This window comes from Pelophylax lessonae, assembly GCF_965119305.1.
Source record: "Pelophylax lessonae genome assembly, chromosome: 8".
In the NCBI taxonomy this organism is placed as follows: Eukaryota; Metazoa; Chordata; class Amphibia; order Anura; family Ranidae; genus Pelophylax; species Pelophylax lessonae.
The window spans coordinates 104,319,267-104,339,346 of record NC_138775.1 but is presented as its reverse complement, the minus strand read 5'-3'; the positions used below and the strand labels follow the sequence as shown (position 1 = coordinate 104,339,346).

At 45.7% G+C, this 20,080-nt stretch overlaps 2 protein-coding genes across 3 annotated transcripts in view; one reads left to right on the top strand and one right to left on the bottom strand.

Moving 5' to 3' along the window:
* Window positions 1-17,779, bottom strand: part of HMGXB4 (HMG-box containing 4) — a 101,846-nt gene extending 84,067 nt beyond the window's left edge. For both annotated transcript variants that reach the window (XM_082266181.1, XM_082266182.1), the window contains exons 1-2: window positions 17,635-17,779; window positions 9,147-9,225 (exon numbers count right to left, since the gene is read on the bottom strand). In XM_082266181.1, the coding sequence (XP_082122307.1) occupies window positions 9,147-9,225; window positions 17,635-17,760 (205 nt within the window). In that variant the 5' untranslated portion in view covers window positions 17,761-17,779. The remainder of the gene's footprint in view (window positions 1-9,146; window positions 9,226-17,634) is intronic.
* RPS19BP1 (ribosomal protein S19 binding protein 1) overlaps window positions 1-20,080 on the top strand; it is a 146,299-nt gene that overhangs the window by 85,618 nt on the left and 40,601 nt on the right. The window lies entirely within an intron of this gene.

Below are 20,080 nucleotides of genomic sequence, written 5' to 3'. Positions count from 1 at the left end.
CTAAAAGGTCAGGAAAGTACAAATACCCCCCAAATGACCCCTTTTTGGAAAGTAGACATTCCAAGGTATTTAATAAGGGGCATGGTGAGTTTTTTGAAGTTGTAATTTTTTCCCACAATTCTTTGCGAAATGAAGATTTTTTTTTTTTTTTTACAAATTGACGTAATAACAGGTTATTTCTCTCACACGGCATATGTATACTTGGAACTACACCCCAAAACACATTCTACTACTCCTCCTGAGTATGGCAATACCACGTGTGAGACTTTTTCACAGCTTGGCCACATACAGAGGCCTAACATCCAAGTAGCACCGTACGGCATTCTAGGAACACAAATTACACATATAATTTCCTGACAACCTATCGCACTTTTGAAGGTCCTGGAGCACCAGGACAATGGAAACCCCCATAAAATGACCCCATTTTGGAAAGCAAACACCCCAACGTATAATTTTTGAGGCATAATGAGTCTTTTGAACATGTAATTTTTTCCACAAGTTTTTGGAAAATGTGGAAAGAAAATGAAAATGCATTTTTTTTTACACAAAGTTGTCCATTTATGAAATATTTCCAACACATAGCATGTACATAGCAAAAATTGCACCCCAAAATGCATTCTGCTATTCCTCCTGAGTATGGCGATACCACATGTGTAACAAGAAGAAAATGGATGGTACAACAAAAGTTGTCCAAGCATATATTGGCGGACTTTCAGGGCACACGCTGAGTAAGCACACTTATTACTTTAAAATAATTTACTTTTTATTAAGAAATTTTAAAAGAAACAAAAAGCACTTTACAAGTATTGACATAAAAATAGTTTCTTGTATGTTCAAAATTGGTATGCAAGCATTGTTGACAATAGGTGAGGGTTACAGTTGTTATACAAATCTGATAGGGTCAACGCGTTTCGCATTTACGCTTCCTCAGGACCTCAGATGATTGGGTAACCTCTCCTAAACGTGCAGTGCATCATACTGTTCGACCGGGGGCTAAGCTCGATGGAGGGGGGCACCTCGGACCATAACCACCTTAGAATATATTTGATGGATATGGGAAGAGATAGGACGGCTGGGTAGAGGATGATACGTGGATCAATTAAGCGTCTTATACAATTCACTTGTATTTTTATGCATCAAAAATAAGGTGTCCTTGTTGTGGACAATCACTGATGGCTTGCTATTAAAAGGAATTAAGCAGACCCGCATCCAGCTGGTTATAGTAAAAAGATCCCCTCATGATGTTGCTTTATCCACACTCGTGTCCCAGCCGTTGGCTTAACTGATCCACGTATCATCCTCTACCCAGCCGTCCTATCTCTTCCCATATCCATCAAATATATTCTAAGGTGGTTATGGTCCGAGGTGCCCCCCTCCATCGAGCTTAGCCCCCGGTCGAACAGTATGATGCACTGCACGTTTAGGAGAGGTTACCCAATCATCTGAGGTCCTGAGGAAGCGTAAATGCGAAACGCGTTGACCCTATCAGATTTGTATAACAACTGTAACCCTCACCTATTGTCAACAATGCTTGCATACCAATTTTGAACATACAAGAAACTATTTTTATGTCAATACTTGTAAAGTGCTTTTTGTTTCTTTTAAAATTTCTTAATAAAAAGTAAATTATTTTAAAGTAATAAGTGTGCTAACTCAGCGTGTGCCCTGAAAGTCCGCCAATATATGCTTGAACAACTTTTGTTGTACCATCCATTTTCTTCTTGTTATGCAATATTAGGATTATGGCACCAAAGGGGCAGCTCCCAATTAGTATCCACATGTGTAACACTTTTACACAGCCTAGCCACATACAGAGTCCTAACATCCAAGTAGCACTTTTCACAAAGTTGTCCATTTATCCACTTTAAAACTGGGCCTATTTTTGACACTTGGTGTTTACAAGCTAAAATAATTTTTTTTGCTAGAAAACTACTTAGAACCCCCAAACATTATATATATTTTTTTAGCAGAGACCCTAGAGAATAAAATGGAGATTGTTGTAATATTTTTTATCACACCATATTTGCGCAGCAGTCTTCCAAATGCAATTTTTTTGAAAAATATTCACTTTTTTTAATTAAAATATAAGAAAACAGTAAATTTAGCCCAATTTTTTTCCATAATGTGAAAGATAATGTTACGCCGAGTAGTTAGATACCCAACATGTCATGCTTCAAAATTGCGCACGCTCACGGAATGGCGCCAAACATTGGTACTTAAAAATCCCCATAGGCAACATTTTAAAAATTTCTACAGGTTACTAGCCTAGAGTTACAGAGGAGGTCTAGGGCTCAAATTATTGCTCTCGCTCTAACGATCGCGGCAATACCTCACATGTGTGGTTTGAACACCGTTTACATATGTGGGCGGGACTTGCGTATGCATTCGCTTCTGCGCGCGAGCTAACGGGGACAGGGCGTTTTCATTTTTTTTTCCCTATTTATTTTATTTATTATTTTTTTATTTTACACAGTTTAAAAAAAAAAATGTTTTGATCATTTTTATTCCTATTACAAGGAATGTAAACATCCCTTGTAATAGAAATAGGCATGACAGGTCCTCTTTATTGTGAGATCTGGGGTCAAAAAGACCTCACAACTACACTAAAAAAGAAAAAAAAACGGCCCTTTAAACCGGTTGCTAAGCAACGACTTTTGACGTAGCTCCGGTCCTCCAAGACCATAGAGTCGAGTGAGGGCCATCTTGCCCTCACTCGACTTCCTGTCTCTGAGGATCCGGGACCGGATAGTTTTCCCCGCTGCCGGCGGGTCCGGTAAGCTGGGAAAACGTCTGGGACGCGGCGGGTGGGGCACCTTCTTACCTGCACTGTAAGGGTAATTCTGCGGCGAATCCGCCACTGGGACCACCCTTATCTGAAAGCCAACCGCCCGCCATTTAAAGAAATACCGGGGTTATGGCAGCTATCTGCTGCTATAACCCCAGTATTTAGCTTTTAATGGCCGACGTATATAGTCGTTAGGCGGTCGGTAAGTGGTTGCATGTATATAGCAAAAATTGCACCCCAAAATACATTCTATAAAAGGAAAGTGTACAGGAATAGTCCAAGTCCATCTTCGATCTGCTACTATTAGCCATTTCAAATTCCGAATCGTATTCGGAATTGGATTCGGATACTGATGAGAGCTCCCCGGTGCTCTCATCAGTCATGGAGAGGACCTGAAGGGCCTCCTCGTTGCTGTACATCCTTTTTGACATGCTGGCTGTGATGGGCTGCGCGACGGGTGACGGTTGACTGCGGATGATCACTGATGGGTGGCAGGTGACTGTCACTGATGGGTTGACAGATAAGGATGACTGATGGGTTGACAGATGACGATGACTGATGGGTTGACAGATGACGATGACTGATAGGGTGACAGGTGACGATGACTAATGGGGTGAGAGATGACGATGACTGATGGGGTGACAGGTGACGATGACTGATGGGATGACAGGCGACGATGATTGATGGGTTGACAGATGACTATCACTGATGGGGTGACAGGTGACAATGATTGATGGGGTGAGAGATGACGATCACTGATGGGGTGACAGATGACGATCACTGATGGGGTGACAAGTGACGACGATTGATGGGGTGACAAGTGACGATCACTGATGGGGTGACAAGTGGCGATGATTGATGGGGTGACAGGTGACGATGACTGATGGGGTGACAAGTGATGATCACTGATGGGGTGACAGGTGACCGATGGGGTGACAGGTGACGATGACTGATGGGGTGACAGGTGACGGTGATTGATGGGGTGACAGGTGACGGGCGTTGGTCACCGATGGGTGACAGGTGACGGGCGATGGTGCACGGCGGTACTGATGGCAGTCTCTGGTGACCGTTGAACTTTAGGCTACGTTCACATGTGGATTCTGCCCGCGATCCGGAAATCATTGCAAATCGCAGGGCGCCTGTGCGTTGCCCGTGATTTGCAATAGCACCCCAAACGCTGTGCGATGTTGCCGCGATTTCCGCCTGCTGAATCGCGGTAACATGGCGCAAACAACGCATGACGCCCCAAAGAAACTCTTGTACCTTTTTTTGGGCGGCATGCGTTGTTTGCGCGATGTTACTGCGATTCGGCAGGCGGAAATCACGGCAACATCGCACAGCGTTTGGGTGCTATTGCAAATCACGGGCAACGCACAGGCGCCCCGCGATTTGCAATGGTTTCCGGATCGCGGTCAGAGTCGCGGTGATTCTGCCTGCGATCGCTACGCTCACATGTGAACGTAGCCTTATGGGTGTCAATTTCTGGGCACTGATGAGGTGACTGTTGGGTGACAGGTGCAATTGGGGGGGGGCTAAGGACTGTGTGGGGACATTTATTTTTGTGGTTTTACATTTGACAGGTGTACAGAGCAGTAACTCACTGTTTCTAGCTCTGCTCTCCTCACACTGGAAACTGTGTGAGGGGAGAAGAGCTAGTAACAGTGAGTTACTGCTCTGTGTTTACATTTTGTGATCGGTAGTGAATGGATTCACAGCCGATCACATAGCAAACAGCCACTGTCAGTGACTGTTTACTACCGCCGGTGACAGCTGTGTTCCTAGGGAACACAGCGCCACCGACATGACGCGCTGCGCGCTCCCGATCGCGCATGCGCGGTCATCTTCTGGGCTCCTCTATTGTGATCGGCTGTGTCATTGGAACACAGCCGATCACGTGGGAAACAGCCATGCCCATTGGCTGTTTCCCCCCTGCCAGTGACGGGGGGTGTCCCGGGGACACACCGACACCGGCAGTGCAGGGAGGCGCGCACACGATCGCGCGCCTGCCCTGCTGAAAGTGCCGCCGTCATATGACGGCGGCCCAGAACAATGGTCGCACCGCTCCGCCGCAATATGATGGCGGGTGGGTGGCAAGCGGTTAATTAAAAATTGTAATGCAATATTTAGGCATTTCTCTAGAATTTCCAAACCGGTTATATACTCCTGGAGTATTTTTGTAAGAAATTACCGTAAAATCCTTTTCTCTGAAGTCCATTGACAGCCGCAGCTCTAATGCTTCTTCACTATTGGGTTATGCGCCATCTACAGGAGTAGACTAGGCAGTGAAAATTTTTCACTCAACATGCCTATAGGGGCTGTCCCTCACGACACACCCAGACACACTGTCCTCTCATATCAGTTTTGTAGCAAGCAGCGAAAAGAAGACAAAACCATCCCCATCAGAGGGGCGGGTGCTGCAGCTGTCATTGGACTTCAGAGAAAAGGATTTTTTAGTAAGTTCTTACAAAAATCCAGTTTTCTCTATCGTCCATTGACAGCCGCAGCTCTAATGCTTCTTCACTATTGGTATGTCCCAAAGCAGTATAGGCATGAGGGGTGGGAAGAACGCAACCAAAACTGTTCATGTATTTCCAGGGCAAAAAACATAGCCAACTGGGTAACAAAAAGCTCAACCCGTACTAACAGGAGCCTGCCCCCAAAACAAAAATCCAACCCCGTAAAGAGAAAAAAAACCAAGCCTCTTTTTAAACAGCAACCTGCAAAACCTTGAGGCCAAAGGAAGCATCCGAAGATGCCATCAAATCAACTTTGAAGAATTTTGTAAAAGTATTTACAGACGACCAAATCGCTGCTTTACACACTTGAGCAACAGATGCCTGATGGCGAAAAGTCCAAGAGGCACTGAGCGCTCTAGTAGAATGCGCCTTCACCGGGAAAGGAGGAACCTGACCCTTCAATGAATAGGACTGAACAATTTGTCTGCATGATCCATTTGGAAATGGTCGCAGCAGATGCAGCCAAACCCTTACGAGATCCCTCAGTGAGGACAAACAGAGAATCAGATGTCCAAAAAGGCTCTGTGGCCGACAGGTAAATCCTGATCGCCCGAACCACATCCAGAGAATGTAAGGCAAATTCCTTGGGATGCTTAGGCTTAGGACAGAGCGAAGGTAAAACCTTTTAAAAAATCTTCCTTGAGGTGGAAAGCAGACACCACCTTAGGAAGGAAAGATTGATTCGATCGGAGAACAACCTTATCTCTATGAACGGCCAAATAAGGCGAACGACAGGAAAGCGCAGCGCAACTCAAAAACTCTGAGCAGAAGTGATAGCCACCAGAAAGGCGACCTTCTGAGACAACAAAGGCAGAGATATGTCCCTATTATTTTCAAAAGGAGGCTGTTGAAGAACAGAAAAAAACAAATTTAGATCCCACGGAGGCAAAGGGGATCATCTTGGAGGAGCCAGATGACGCACCTCTTGAATAAAGGTGCGGATCAGGAATTAGTCGTCAACCGGCATTGGAAATAAATAGCTAAGGCCGACACTTGTGCCTAAAGCCAAACATTGCTCAACTCCTTTCTGCAAGAAAGCCAAGACCCTCGAAAATGAGTGAGGATGCAACTTTTGCAATTCACACCAGGCAATATACAAAATCTTTCTGGAAGTCGCCTTTCTAGCCTTCAACAGGGTAGGAATCACAGAATCAGAGAGACCCCTGTTCTCTCAATACCTGGCCTTCAACAGCCACGCCATTAAAGCCAGCGACCGTAAAGCAGGATGGAAGATCAGCCCTTGAGACAGCAGATCCTCTCTCAGAGGCAGCTGCCAAGGAGGCTCGACGACCATCTATACCAGATGTGCATATCAAGACCGGCGAGGCCAGTCTGGAGCTACCAGAATCACCGTCACCTTTTCCACCGCCAACCTGCGGAGCAACCTCGACAACAGCTTTATCGGAGAAAAGGCATAAATCAGCTGATATTGGCTCCAAGATACCACCAATGCGTCTGTGGCTTCGGCCAGCGGGTCTCGAGCCCTGGCCACAAACCTCTGTACCTTTTCGTTCAGACGAGACGCAAACAAATCAACCTCCGGTTTTCCCCATCGGGCACACAGGAGGTGAAAAACCTCCGGATGCAGGGACCATTCTCCCTGATCCAGAACCTGACAACTCAGGTAATCCGCCTGCCAATTCTCCACACCGGGAATGTGAACTGCGGAGAGAGCCGAAAGATGTTCCTCGGCCCAAGACAGAATCTCGGCCACTTCCCTGGCCGCCCAGACACTCTTGGTAACCCCTTGGTGATTGACTTAAGCTACGGCCATGGCATTGTCGGATTGTACCCGAACCGAAAGACCGTGCAGCCGAGTCGTCCAATGGAGCAGGCAGAGCTTGATCGCCCTGAGCTCCAGGACATTTATCGGTAAGGAGGATTCCTCCGTTGACCAGCTGCCCTGGGCACAGAGGTAGTCCAGCATACCACCCCAGCCCAACAGGCTGGCATCCGTGGTGACCACCATCCACAACAATGGTAAAAGGACCTGCCCTGGCTCAGAGCGGGTGACTGAAGCCACCATGAGAGCTCCGACCTCGTGAAACGGCTTAGACATATCATTCTGTCTAAGGACTGCAGATCCTTGTCCCACTTGACAAGAATCTCCTTTTGTAGAGCTCTTGTGTGAAAATGAGCAAACGGGACCGCCTCGAAGGTCGACACCATCAGCCCCAGAGACCTCATACAAGTCCGCAGAGAGGAGAGATCGGTGTCCATCAGCAACCTGATCTCGCTCTGCAAAGTCTGAAGTTTTTCCCATGGGAGAAAGACCCTCAACAGAGAGGAGTCCAAAATCATACCCAGGTAATTCAGGCACACTGACGGGGTCAGCGCAGACTTCTTGAAGTTGATAGACAGAATCTGGCCTCAACAGGAGATCGTCCAGATATCCGAGGACCATAATCACCTTTTTGCGGAACAAGGCTAAACCGGGGCCAAAACCTTGGTGAAGACTCTGGGAGCGGAGGCTAGACTAAAGGGTAATGCCACAAAATGAAAGTGCTCCTCCGCCACTGCAAAATGGAGATACCGCTGATGACCCCCGTAGATAGGGATGTGCAGATAAGGATCTTTTATATCGATGGAGGCCAGAAAGTCCCCTTGATATAAAGATGCTACTGGTGCCCCCTACCGAATGGATTCCATCCGAAACTTAAACTTCTGCACCCGCACAAAGTGGTTCAGTGATTTGAGGTCCACAATTGGACGCACCTTGCACTCTTTCTGTGCACTGTGAAAACTTTTTAATAAAAGCCTCAAAACCTTTCCTGCTGATGAACCGGCACAATCACCCCCTGTCCGATTTGGGTGAGGGCGTCCCTTCATGCAGAGGAGGACTTGTCCGCTGAGCCGGACTGGCTGGTCTTGGGCTTACCTGACCAAGCCTTCTTGTTCCCTCTGGAGGCTCCGAACGGTTTACTTTTTTCTTGCACGAAAAAGCCGCCTGTGAGCCGTGAAGGAATGCCCCCACCTACTGCGAGGTACCTTACCTTTTGAGGATTGGGGAAGAAGAGTACTCTTACCCCCCGTTAGGCCCTTGATTACCTCATCCAAAGAAGTCTCGTCCGCCGACCAGCTCTTCAGCCACACCATGTGGCGCATGGCAATCCCCATCACAAACACTCTGGCAACAGAGTAGCCGCATCCAGGGTGGCATCGCACAGATATACCATGGCCTGGGATATCTGGTCGGTGAGCTCAATCAGAGTCGGGGAAACTGTGTCAGGGTTCAAGTTACCCCTAAGTACCTTAACCCATTCAGTAACCGTCCAAGAAACCAGGAAAGATGCGAATACGGGTTAATAAATGTAGATGACGGGAAAGGGATTCCACCCGTCTGTCCACCGGGTCCGTAAACACCGGGGAGTCTTCCACAGGTACCACAGTAGATAGGCACAGGAAGGGAGAGCATATCCAGCCTCTCCCATTCGTGTGTGGGGAGAATGTGCTGTCCAGTTGCTCGTAGCTCAGGCACTCGTGTGAGAGATGCAGCCAACATCCCTAGTACTAACTGCTAGGCATGGAGCTCAGTGAAAACCAGAAGTTCTGAGGGTAAAACTCCCTCACATTTTCATTTGGTTTTGGTTCGGCAACGAAAAAGGTATTGGTTTTCTTGAAAGTTTACATCAGTGGATAAAAACATGGTTTACTTTTTGTTTCATTTTCATCACTGTACAAAGGTCGCTGACTAAAAATTGTGAGGAAAATGTTTTCGTTGACGAAATTAACACTGTTAGCAATGCACCTTTCTAGTCAACATATGTATAGTCCAGATGTAGGAGAGATAATATTGGCTAGTTAGAACCACTAAAAGTTGTTATACAATTGCTGCAGATACACACCTGGATAATATGTGTCATCAGAGGAATGCTTCTTTTTCTTCTTATGAGAATCTGTTGCCAAAGGAGTAATTTCTATGTCCTACAAACACACATAAGTATAGTACTATATGATTTTGTGGAATACACAATTTGGATTCATACTGTACGTAGTTAAAATACTAATACTGCATGCTTTATACAATAAATGTGGTATTTCTTGACAAAAGTACATGAAAACGAATATGAGGCAAATCAGGCAGCACTCCAAAGTATAAGAAACAAATGTCTTAACCTTTTGAAGAGCAGCACTTTTTTTTTTGCTAGAAAAACTGGATTTTTGACATATCATAAAATCCTTTTCTCTGAAGTTCATCGACAGACGAAGCTCCATATCTTCTTGACCATTGGGTTATGTTGCCCCCTACAGGAGTAGAACACTAGGCAGGAAAAAGCTTTACCACACCTATGGGGCAGTCCCTGCAGGCATACACCCACACACTCTGCTATAGCCCTCGGTTTTGTTGCAAGCAGTGTTTAGAAGGAAAAAAACCCATCCCACTCATAATTAGAGGGGTGGGTGCTGCGTCTGTCAATGAACTTCAGAGAAAAGGATTTTACGGTAAGTCAAAAATCCAATTTTTTCTATGGTTCATTGAAAGATGCAGCTCCATATCTTCTTGACCATCGGGACGTCCCAAAGCATTATATGCATGAGGGGTGGGAAAAAAAACAATGCAAAACAGAATGTAATTCCCCAAGGCTAAACTTAGCCAACCAGGTAACATGGAGCTCAACCAGGAACAACTGGAGCTCGCCTAGAAAAATAATACACCCTCAAAGAGAAAATACATTTTCTTTTAAACGGCAGCCTGCAAAACCTTGCAGCAAAAAGGGGTATCCGAAGATGCCAACACATCTACTTTGTAGAATTTTGAAAACGTGTGCACTGACGACCAAGTAGACGCCTTGCAAACTTACAGCACTGACGCCTGATGGCAAAAAGCCTAGGAAGCACTCAGCGTCTTAGTAGAATGCGCCTTAACAGGGAAAGGAGGAATCTGACCCTTCAGTGACTAAGCCTGAACTGTCGTCTGTCTGATCCATCTGGATAGGGTCGCAGCAGACGCAGCCAATCCTTCACAAGATTTTTCAGTAAGGACAAATAGAGCATCTGATTTTCTGAACAACTCAGTCACCAGGTAAACTCTAAACTGTCCGAACCACATCCAAAGAATGCAAAGCAATTCCTTGGGATGTAATATAAATAAATAGTGCTGTGAAAATAGATAAATAAATATATAAATATTATCTATCAAGCAGTGGATAACTAATAAGTACCAAAAAATATATATACGTAAATAAATAAAGCAAATATGGGACATGCAATAAAATACATATAGATGCAAAAGTGCAAAGTGATAAATAGTGCAAAATACAAAAAAGTTCAATATAAGATAGTCCCCGTGTATCTTGGTGATAAAACAACAGTCCTATGAAAGTGATCAGGCCACCTTAAAATGGCTAGTGCTTCCTAATGGTGAGTGACCAGAGTGTCACAGCTAAACGGCAATCGTGCACCCCCTTGTGAGTGGGTGCTCACCTAAAAATATATATACGATAAAGCGTATATGCAGGGGATCTCAATATGTGTGCATCCGGGTCTGTATGGCTCCTTCCAATCAAGACAACTTTGGCTGGTGAACCGTATCCCTCAATGCAGCGTCATAAGCAAATGTAAGAAGACTCACAATAGTGCTGAAATCCTTATTAAACTTTTATTTATATAAAGAAATCAAATCACACTCAATGTACAGGTGCATATATCCCCCTGATGAAGACACGTGGTCCCTTGTGTCGTCACGCGTAGGGGAGGGGCAAGGACGGACGGAACGCTTCGCTACTATCTGGTGAGACTGGCGGCTGCCGGGTTACACAAGCAGGCAGACAGGAACGGCGTCACTCACTATACCACCACGATATCATCATATTCCGGGTTGGATTCATTACAGTTATGGCCATAATTCTCACTCTCACATTTGCATATGACGCTGCATTGAGGGATACGGTTCACGCGCCAAAGATGTCTTGATTGGAAGGAGCCATACAGACCCGGATGGGCACATATTGAGATCCCCTGCATATACGCTTTATCGTATATATTCTAAGGTGAGCACCCACTCACAAGGGGGTGCACAGTTGCCGTTTAGCTGTGACACTCTGGTCACTCACCATTGGGAAGCACTAGCCACTTTAAGGTAGCCTGATCACTTTCATAGGGCTGTTGTTTTATCACCAAGATACACGGGGACTATCTTATATTGGACTTTTTTGTATTTTGCACTATTTATCACTTTGCACTTTTGCATCTATATGTATTTTATTGCATGTCCCTTATTTGCTTTATTTATTTAGGTATATATATTTTTTGGTACTTATCATTAGTTATCCACTGCTTGATAGATAATATTTATATAGTTATTTATTTGCGCAGCACTATTTATTTATATTACATTGATTACACTGTTATGAGAAGTGGAGTGTTTGCAGCAATATATTAATTTATTAATTTATTGTAGGGAGGTTGCTCGCAGGATCCTTATTTATTTTTAATTTCCTTGGGAAGATTGGGCTTAGGACAGAGTGAAGGTAGCACAATGTCTTCATTCAAATGAAAATCAGAAACCGCCTCAGGAAGAAATGACTGATTAGGGAGGAGTACCACTTTATCTCTGTGGACCACAAGATAAGGTGAGCGGCAGGACAACGCCGCCAATTCAGATACTCTGCGGGCAGAAGTAATAGCCACCAAAAAGGCAACCTTCTGAGAAAAGGCAAGCAGAGGAATCTCCCTTATGTTCTCAAATGGAGGTTTTTGAAGAACAGATAATACAAAATTCAGATCCCTCGAAAGTAGCGGGGATTGCCTCGGAGGAGCCATATGGCGAACCCCCTGAAAAAAAGTGCGATTTAGGGCATACGTAGCTAAAGGGCATTGCAAAAACACAGCCAGAGCCGACACTTGGGCCTTTGATAGTGCCCAAACCCATTCGCTTTTAAACGCCTTTTTGAAGAAAAAAGTCTGGGGCCACCAGAATGATCGGAACCCCTTCCACTTCTATCCTGCGATGAAGCCTCGGCAGATGTTTTAGCAGGGGGAATGCATAAATCAGCCGATAGTGACTCCAAGGAGCAACCAGTGCGTCTGTGGCGTCGGCCAGAGGATCCCGAGACCTGGCTACGAACCTCTGAACCTTCTTGTTGAGTCGAGAAGCAAACAGGTCGACGTCGGGTCTCCCCCACCGGACACACAGGAGATGAAACCCCTCCGGGTGTAAGGACCACTCCCCTGGATCCAACACCTGACGACTCAAGTAATCCGCCTGCCAGTTCTCCACACCTGGGATGTGCACAGCAGAGAGGGCTGGAACAAACTTTTCTGCCCAAGCCAGGATCTCGGCCACTTTCCGAGCCGACAAGACACTCTTGCTGCCCACTTGATGATTGATGCAAGCCACGGCCGTGGCATTGTCCGATTGAATCTGGACCGGACAATATTGCAGACGAGTTGTCCAGTGGCTCAGGCAAAGCTTTATCGCTCTGAGCTCCAAAATATTTAATCGGAAGTTTGGACTCTTCTACTGTCCAGGACCCCTGGGGAGAACTTCCCCAGCACTCCTCCCCAACCTGATAGGCTGGCGTCCGTGGTTACCACTGTCCAATACAACGGAAGGAAGGACATGCCCTGGCGTAGTGCCAACGAGTGAAGCCACCATAGTAGAGCAGTCTTTGTGTTGTGACTCAACCAAATCAAAGCGTCCAAGGACTTTGGATCTTTGTTCCATTTGACGAGAATCTCCCTTTGTAAGGTTCTCATGTGGAACTGAGCAAACGGAGCCGCCTCGAAGGTTGACACCATCAGACCCAAGGCCCGCATGCAAGTCCGCAGAGAGGACAGAGTGTTTGCCAACAGCAAACGGATCGCCCCCTGCAACTTGTGCAGCTTGTCTGGAGGAAGAAAGACCCTCACCAAAGCGGAATCCAGAGTCAGGCCCAGATAATCCAGTCTTAATGAAGGTATCAGGGCAGAATTTTTGAAACTGATGTTCCAATCGAACTCTTGCAATGATCGTCAAGTTGCCCAACAGGGCTGAATGAGAGTCCGCCCTCAATAGGAGATCATCCAGGTATCCCAGAACCGAAATTCCCCATTGGCACAGTAATGCCAACACTGGAGCCAGCACCTTGACGCTTCATGTCTAGCGAAGATAGGGATGCGTCCTTAATATCTATAGCGGTCAAAAAGTCTCCTTGGTGTAGAGACGCCACTACTGTTCGAATGGATTCCATTCTAAACTTCTGTACCCGCACAAAGCAGTTCAGAGCCTTGAGGTCCAGAATTGGACATACTTTGCCTTCTTTTCTAGGCACAGTAAACAGGTTTGAATAGAGTCCCTGAAAACATTCCCAAGAGGGAAGCGTCACAATCACCCCTTGCGATAGCAGGTCTTATACCGTCTCTCGTAGGTCCCTTAACTTGTCTGGAGATAGGCGTAGATTGGACGGGAGAAACCTGTCCGACGGTCAAGACCAGAATTCGATCTTGTATCCCAAACGGATCAGTTCGTGGATCCATTTGTCCTGAATCGAAGTCCATGGTTCTGGAAATAATCTAAGATGCCGCCCCCACCCCAGAAACGGGTGAGGGCGTCTCTTCATGCAGATGAGGATTTGTCCACAGATCCAGACTGGCCTCTTTTGGCTTACCCGACCATGTCTTCTTGGAACCCCCAGAAGACCGGAATGGCTTTGCTCCTTTCTACTGTGACCGCGATGTACGAAAGGGTCGCCTATGAGCAGTGAAAGAGGGCCCCCATCTAGTACGTGGTGCCTTACTCTTGGATGAATGTGGAAGAAGAGTACTCTTCCTACCCGTAAGGCCTTTGATCAGCTCATCCAAGGAGGATCCAAATAACCTGTCCCCCTTTAAAGGGAAGGTCAGAAAGAGCCGCCTTGCAGACCTGCTCCTCAGACCAGCTCTTTAACCACACCATGCGTCTAATAGCAATCCCCAACACAGACACTCTGGCCACAAGGGGAGCCACATCCAGCAACGCATCACATATATACAGCAGGGCTTGAACCATTTGGTCCGTTAGCTCAAACAGACCCGGAGAGAGCTGCTTTGATTCCAAGTCACCTTTTAGCAACTTTGCCCATTCTGTAATGGTCTGTGACACTGATGTGATCACAAATACTGGTTTTAGTATTGAGCCCACTAACACATGTAAATGGCGGGACAGAGACTCAATCCACTTTTGACACCAGGCTTTCCAAAACTGCTGTAAAAGCAGACGGGCTGCGACCCAGAGGGTCCCGCAGCCGCACTGAGGGGGTCTGTAGGTGAAACTTTGTTCTAGGACTCCATTGGCACTGAATATAAAAAAAATGCAGTGTCACTTTAAAAAAGTCGCAAGAACGCGATCCACATCGCTGCACCAGCAGTACTACAAGTCCCAGCCTAACACAGTCAGCAGCAGTGTGAGTGAGGAATACCTACAGGGACCCCAAAAACATTACTGCAAAACCTGTCTAGAGGCTTTAGGAACGTTCTGTATAGAAGATAGAAACGATCTGGCACAGGAAATAAAAAAGCACCTGGGTCATGCCTAGAGCTTTTAGTGTCTCCCCTTGCTGTCCAGCGATCGTGGACTGCAAGAAAATGGCCGCCCTATGCATTGCTATGGGGAACTATGAAAACATGGCCGCCCATGCATTGTAATAAGAAAACCTTTTTACATTAATGCAGAGCAAAATGTCTAAAGCAAAATGGCGGCCTCCAGGGTGCGCCATGCGGTCTCCAGGACCCTTTAGGGGGGTCATCATATGAGAGGCATCGGAGGGTCCCCCCAAAGGAGACCCCACTAGCACAGATGCCTCCGCAGAACCGCCGCAGTGGCCGCAAAATAACCGCCCCCCATGAGGTAGAAACCTGCTACAGGGGGTGGGGTGACAAGCTAAGGGGGGCCTGGTACGCCCGAAGGGCCAGGGGAACCGAGGGTCCGACTATTCCATGGAGGGGGCCCACGTCCTCCTCGAGACCACCAGAGGATTGGGGGGACACTTACTCACCATACCACGGTATCAGGTGGACACCACTCCGAACAGACTACCTCCCACCCGTGGTGGGGGTGCTGACAGCCAGGGGTACGCTGCGACTCAGGGCATTCCAGGTCGTTCGCGTCCCAGTGAGACGGTCCACTCGCCGGCTCGACCCGTCCATCGGGGCTCTGTCGTGGTGAGGCCTGGTACTGGACTATAACCTGCTGACGCTCGCTGGCCAGGCTGGGAGATCTTAAGGATCTAGAATATCCAGTCCGAAACCCCGCCGGCTGTTGCTTGTAGTTCTAAAGGAACTCTAACTAAAAGAAATTAATCACAAAACAAAGGTTCCCAAAAATAAACAGCGAAGACCCAAGTCCCAGCAGGAAACTAGGTCCTACTCCTAAACTAGGCAGGAACAAACTGAGGGCTATAGCAGAGTGTGTGGGTGTATGCCTGCAGGGACTGCCCCATAGGCATGGTAAAGCTTTTTACTACCTAGTGTCCTACTCCTGTAGGGGGCGGCATAACCTAATGGTCAAGAAGATATGGAGCTGCGTCTGTCAATTAACAATAGCGAAATTAGTTATAAGCCCCAAAAATGAAATATTATCTTTAAAGCAGAGGCCCTTGAGAATAATTTGGTGGGTTTGCCAATCTGTTATGTCACAAGGTATTTGCGCAGCATTTTCAAACATTTTTTGGGATTTTGCGCTGAAATCATGCCCAAGTCGGACCAAAGTAGTGTAGGAACCTTTTTCAAAGTCGTACCAGTTAAGACGGCTCTCATAGGGAACCATTTACTTTGACATGTTACGTGACTTGTGCTCTCGAAGTCAGAGCGTATGTCGGACCAGTGTGAATCGGCCCTTACTGTCAAAGCTTAACCACTTTAAGACCGGAAGATTTGACCCCCTTCCTGGCCAGGCCCTATTTTGGGATTCACCACTGCGTTACTTTAACGGACAATTGCGCAGTCGTGCAACACTGTACCCAAGAAAAATTTACGCCCTTTTTTTCCCCACAAATAGAGCTTTCTTTTGGTGGTATTTGATCACCTGTGCGATTTTTAATTTTTGCGCTATAAAACAAAAAACCGACAATTTTGAAAATTAAAAAAAAATATATAAAAAGTTATCGCGTTTACTAACTATGGGAAAGATTTGTCATTTTTATTGTTTTTATTTTTTTTACTAGTAATGGCAGCGATCTCCGATTTTTTGCGGGACTGCGACATTGCAGAGGACAGATCGGACTCCTGACATTTTTGACACTTTTGGGGGGACCAGTGACATTACTACAGTAATATAAAAATATGCACTGTTACTGTAATAATGAAACTGCCACGAAAGGGGTTAACCCTATGGGTGATCAAAAGGTTAAATGTGAGCCTCATGCTTATTGACGTGTGGGGGGGGGGGGGAGTTCTGTGACACAGACAGAGATCGCAGTTTCAGCTATGCTGAATCCTTTGAGCTCTTCCTGTTTGTCACTGAGAAGACCCACCTGCTTTACATAAGCAGGCGGGTCTTCTCACACTTTCCCCGATGATTGGGGAAGGGAGGTGGCAATCGCCGCCTCTCCCCCTCTGGCCTGACTCCCGCTGTGTCTAAACACAGCCGGAGCGAGCCTCAGGCAGCACGTGCACGCCGCCGAGATCACTAGGAGTCCAGCGACGTAGGTCTATACCGCTGGACCCAGGGGAGCCGCACAGCCGCAGTAGGATTACTGTCGGCAGTCAGCAAGTGGTTAAAGGAGTTGTAAAGTCAGAAGGTTTTTTTATCTTAATGCATTCTATGCATTAAGATATAAAGCCTTCTACCTTTAAAAAAAGATATAAAGCCTTCTGTGTGTAGCAGCCTACCCAGCACCCCCTAATACTTACCTAAACCCCACCTCTATCCAGCAATCTCCACGAGTGCCTTGGCCATCCAGGACTCTCCCTCCTGATTGGCTGAGACACAGCAGAGGCGCCATTGGCTCCTGCGGGTGTTGATCAAAGTCAGTTAGGCAATCAGGAGAGATAGGGCCGAACCGCAGCTCTGTGTCTTAATGGACTATCCAAATTTGAGGGGTAAGGGAACTAGAAACAGGCTGGCATTCTCTTAATTTAACAGTAATTAATAATGATGTTTTACTTCCTTTGCACTCTCTATCAGAACAATTTCAGTTATGTAAACAATCAATCATTCTTCAAATATTTGAAGCTCAATCTCGCTCCCTGCAGACGCAATCTCACACTGTTCCCTTGAAGCATACCTTACCTCGAGTGCCAACGATGGCTGCATCCTCAACATTGACAAAAAATTTTCTCATAGGGGATCTTCACTTGACTGCTAACATTTCTTTTAATACGTTTTTTTTTACAGATGTTCAAATAAGATACAGTACCTGAAAAAACAACTCTTACCTTGGATCTTTTTTTAGAAGATTTACGCACTTGTTCGGCAATCTCTTCTTCCTCACGTAAAAGATCCTTGTATGATCTCTTTTTCTCCCGCTGGCTCCTGCCAACTGCCAAACTCACATCCTCCATTCCACAATCTGTGTCCAGATTTTCTGATTATAAACAAAAACAGCATGTCAAGTAATTAGGCACTCAGAACTCCAACAGTCCCATGCATCAAATGCTGGAAAACTGAGCAGTATTCCTGCTTGATTCAATGCCATTTATTTTTAGCAAAGACCAGGCATTAAATGAAAAATGCCCAATAGAACTTGTTTAGCTGCCATTTACAGTTCTGTGTTCTTGAAGGATCTATAATATGTCCTATTTTTTTTTTTTTGCTTAAAAGTAAAAAAAGTGGAACTTCCACTCTAAGGCCTTCTGACCCCCTGACATGCTACATTTGGCATGTCATTTTTTTTGGGGGGAGGAGCGGGTACCAAGATTTGACAGGTACCTGTTCCAACTTCTGCTCAGGCCGCCTCAGTGCACACCCGGCTGTGAAGCTGCAAGCTTTCACAGATGGGTGCCCACACTAGAAATGCCGGCGGTGTGGGGAGAAGAGGGAGAGATCCGAGGCTCCCGCCGGCTGTATCGCTAGACCATGGGACAGGTGTGTGTTTATTAAAAGTCAGCAAATACACTTTTTTTAGCTGCTGACTTTTAATACAGTGCCTTGCGAAAGTATTCGGCCCCCTTGAACTTTTCGACCTTTTGCCACATTTCAGGCTTCAAACATAAAGATATAAAACTAATTTTTTGTGAAGAAACAACAACAAGTGGGACACAATCATGAAGTGGAACGAAATTTATTGGATATTTCAAACTTTGTTAACAAATAAAAAACAGAAAAATTGGGCATGCAAAATTATTCAGCCCCTTTACTTTCAGTGCAGCAAACTCTCTCCAGAAGTTCAGTGAGGATCTCTGAATGATCCAATGTTGACCTAAATGACTAATGATGATAAACAGAATCCACCTGTCTGTAATCAAGTCTCCGTATAAATGCACCTGCACTGTGATAGTCTCAGAGGTCCGTTTAAAGCGCAGAGAGCATCATGAAGAACAAGGAACACACCAGGCAGGTGTGTCCCTGTCCCTGCTGAAGAAAAGCAGGCCCAAATCATGATGCTGCCACCACCATGTTTGACAGTGGGGATGGTGTGTTCAGGGTGATGAGCTGTGTTGCTTTTACGCCAAACATAACGTTTTGCATTGTTGCCAAAAAGTTCGATTTTGGTTTCATCTGACTAGAGCACCTTCTTCCACATGTTTGGTGTGTCTCCCAGGTGGCTTGTGGCAAGCTTTAAACGACACTTTTTATGGATATCTTTAAGAAATGACTTTCTTCTTGCCACTCTTCCATAAAGGCCAGATTTGTGCAGTATACGACTGATTGTTGTCCTATGGACAGAGTCTCCCACCTCAGCTGTAGATCTCTGCAGTTCATCCAGAGTGATCATGGGCCTCTTGGCTGCATCTCTGATCAGTCTTCTCCTTGTATGAGCTGAAAGTTTAGAGGGACGGCCAGGTCTTCGTAGATTTGCAGTGGTCCGATCCTCCTTCCATTTCAATATTATCGCTTGCACAGTGCTCCTTGGGATGTTTAAAGCTTAGGAAATCTTTTTGTATCCAAATCCGGCTTTAAACTTCTCCACAACAGTATCTCAGTCCTGCCTGGTGTGTTCCTTGTTCTTCATGATGCTCTCTGCGCTTTAAACGGACCTCTGAGACTATCACAGTGCAGGTGCATTTATACGGAGACTTGATTACACACAGGTGGATTCTATTTATCATCATTAGTCATTTAGGTCAACATTGGATCATTCAGAGATCCTCACTGAACTTCTGGAGAGAGTTTGCTGCACTGAAAGTAAAGGGCTGAATAATTTTGCACGCCCAATTTTTCAGTTTTTTATTTGTTAACAAAGTTTGAAATATGCAATAAATTTCGTTCCACTTCATGATTGTGTCCCACTTGTTGTTGATTCTTCACAAAAAATTACAGTTTTATATCTTTATGTTTGAAGCCTGAAATGTGCCAAAAGGTTGAAAAGTTCAAGGGGGCCAAATACTTTCGCAAGGCACTGTAAACACAAAAACGGGTAGAACTCTGCTTTAAGTGTACAATAATAATTTGGCCTCTGCTTCTAAGAGATACAGTGCTTTGAAAAAGTATTCATGCCCCTTGAAATTTTCCACAATTTGTCATGTTACAACCAAAAACGTAAATATATTTTATTGGGATTTTATGTGATAGACCAACACAAAGTGGCACACAATTGTGAAGTGGAAGGAAAATAATAAATGGTTTTCAAAATTTTTTACAAATAAATATAATATTTGAAAAGTGTAGCTTTCATTTGTATTCAGCCAGCTTTACTCCGATACCCCTAATTAAAATCTAGTG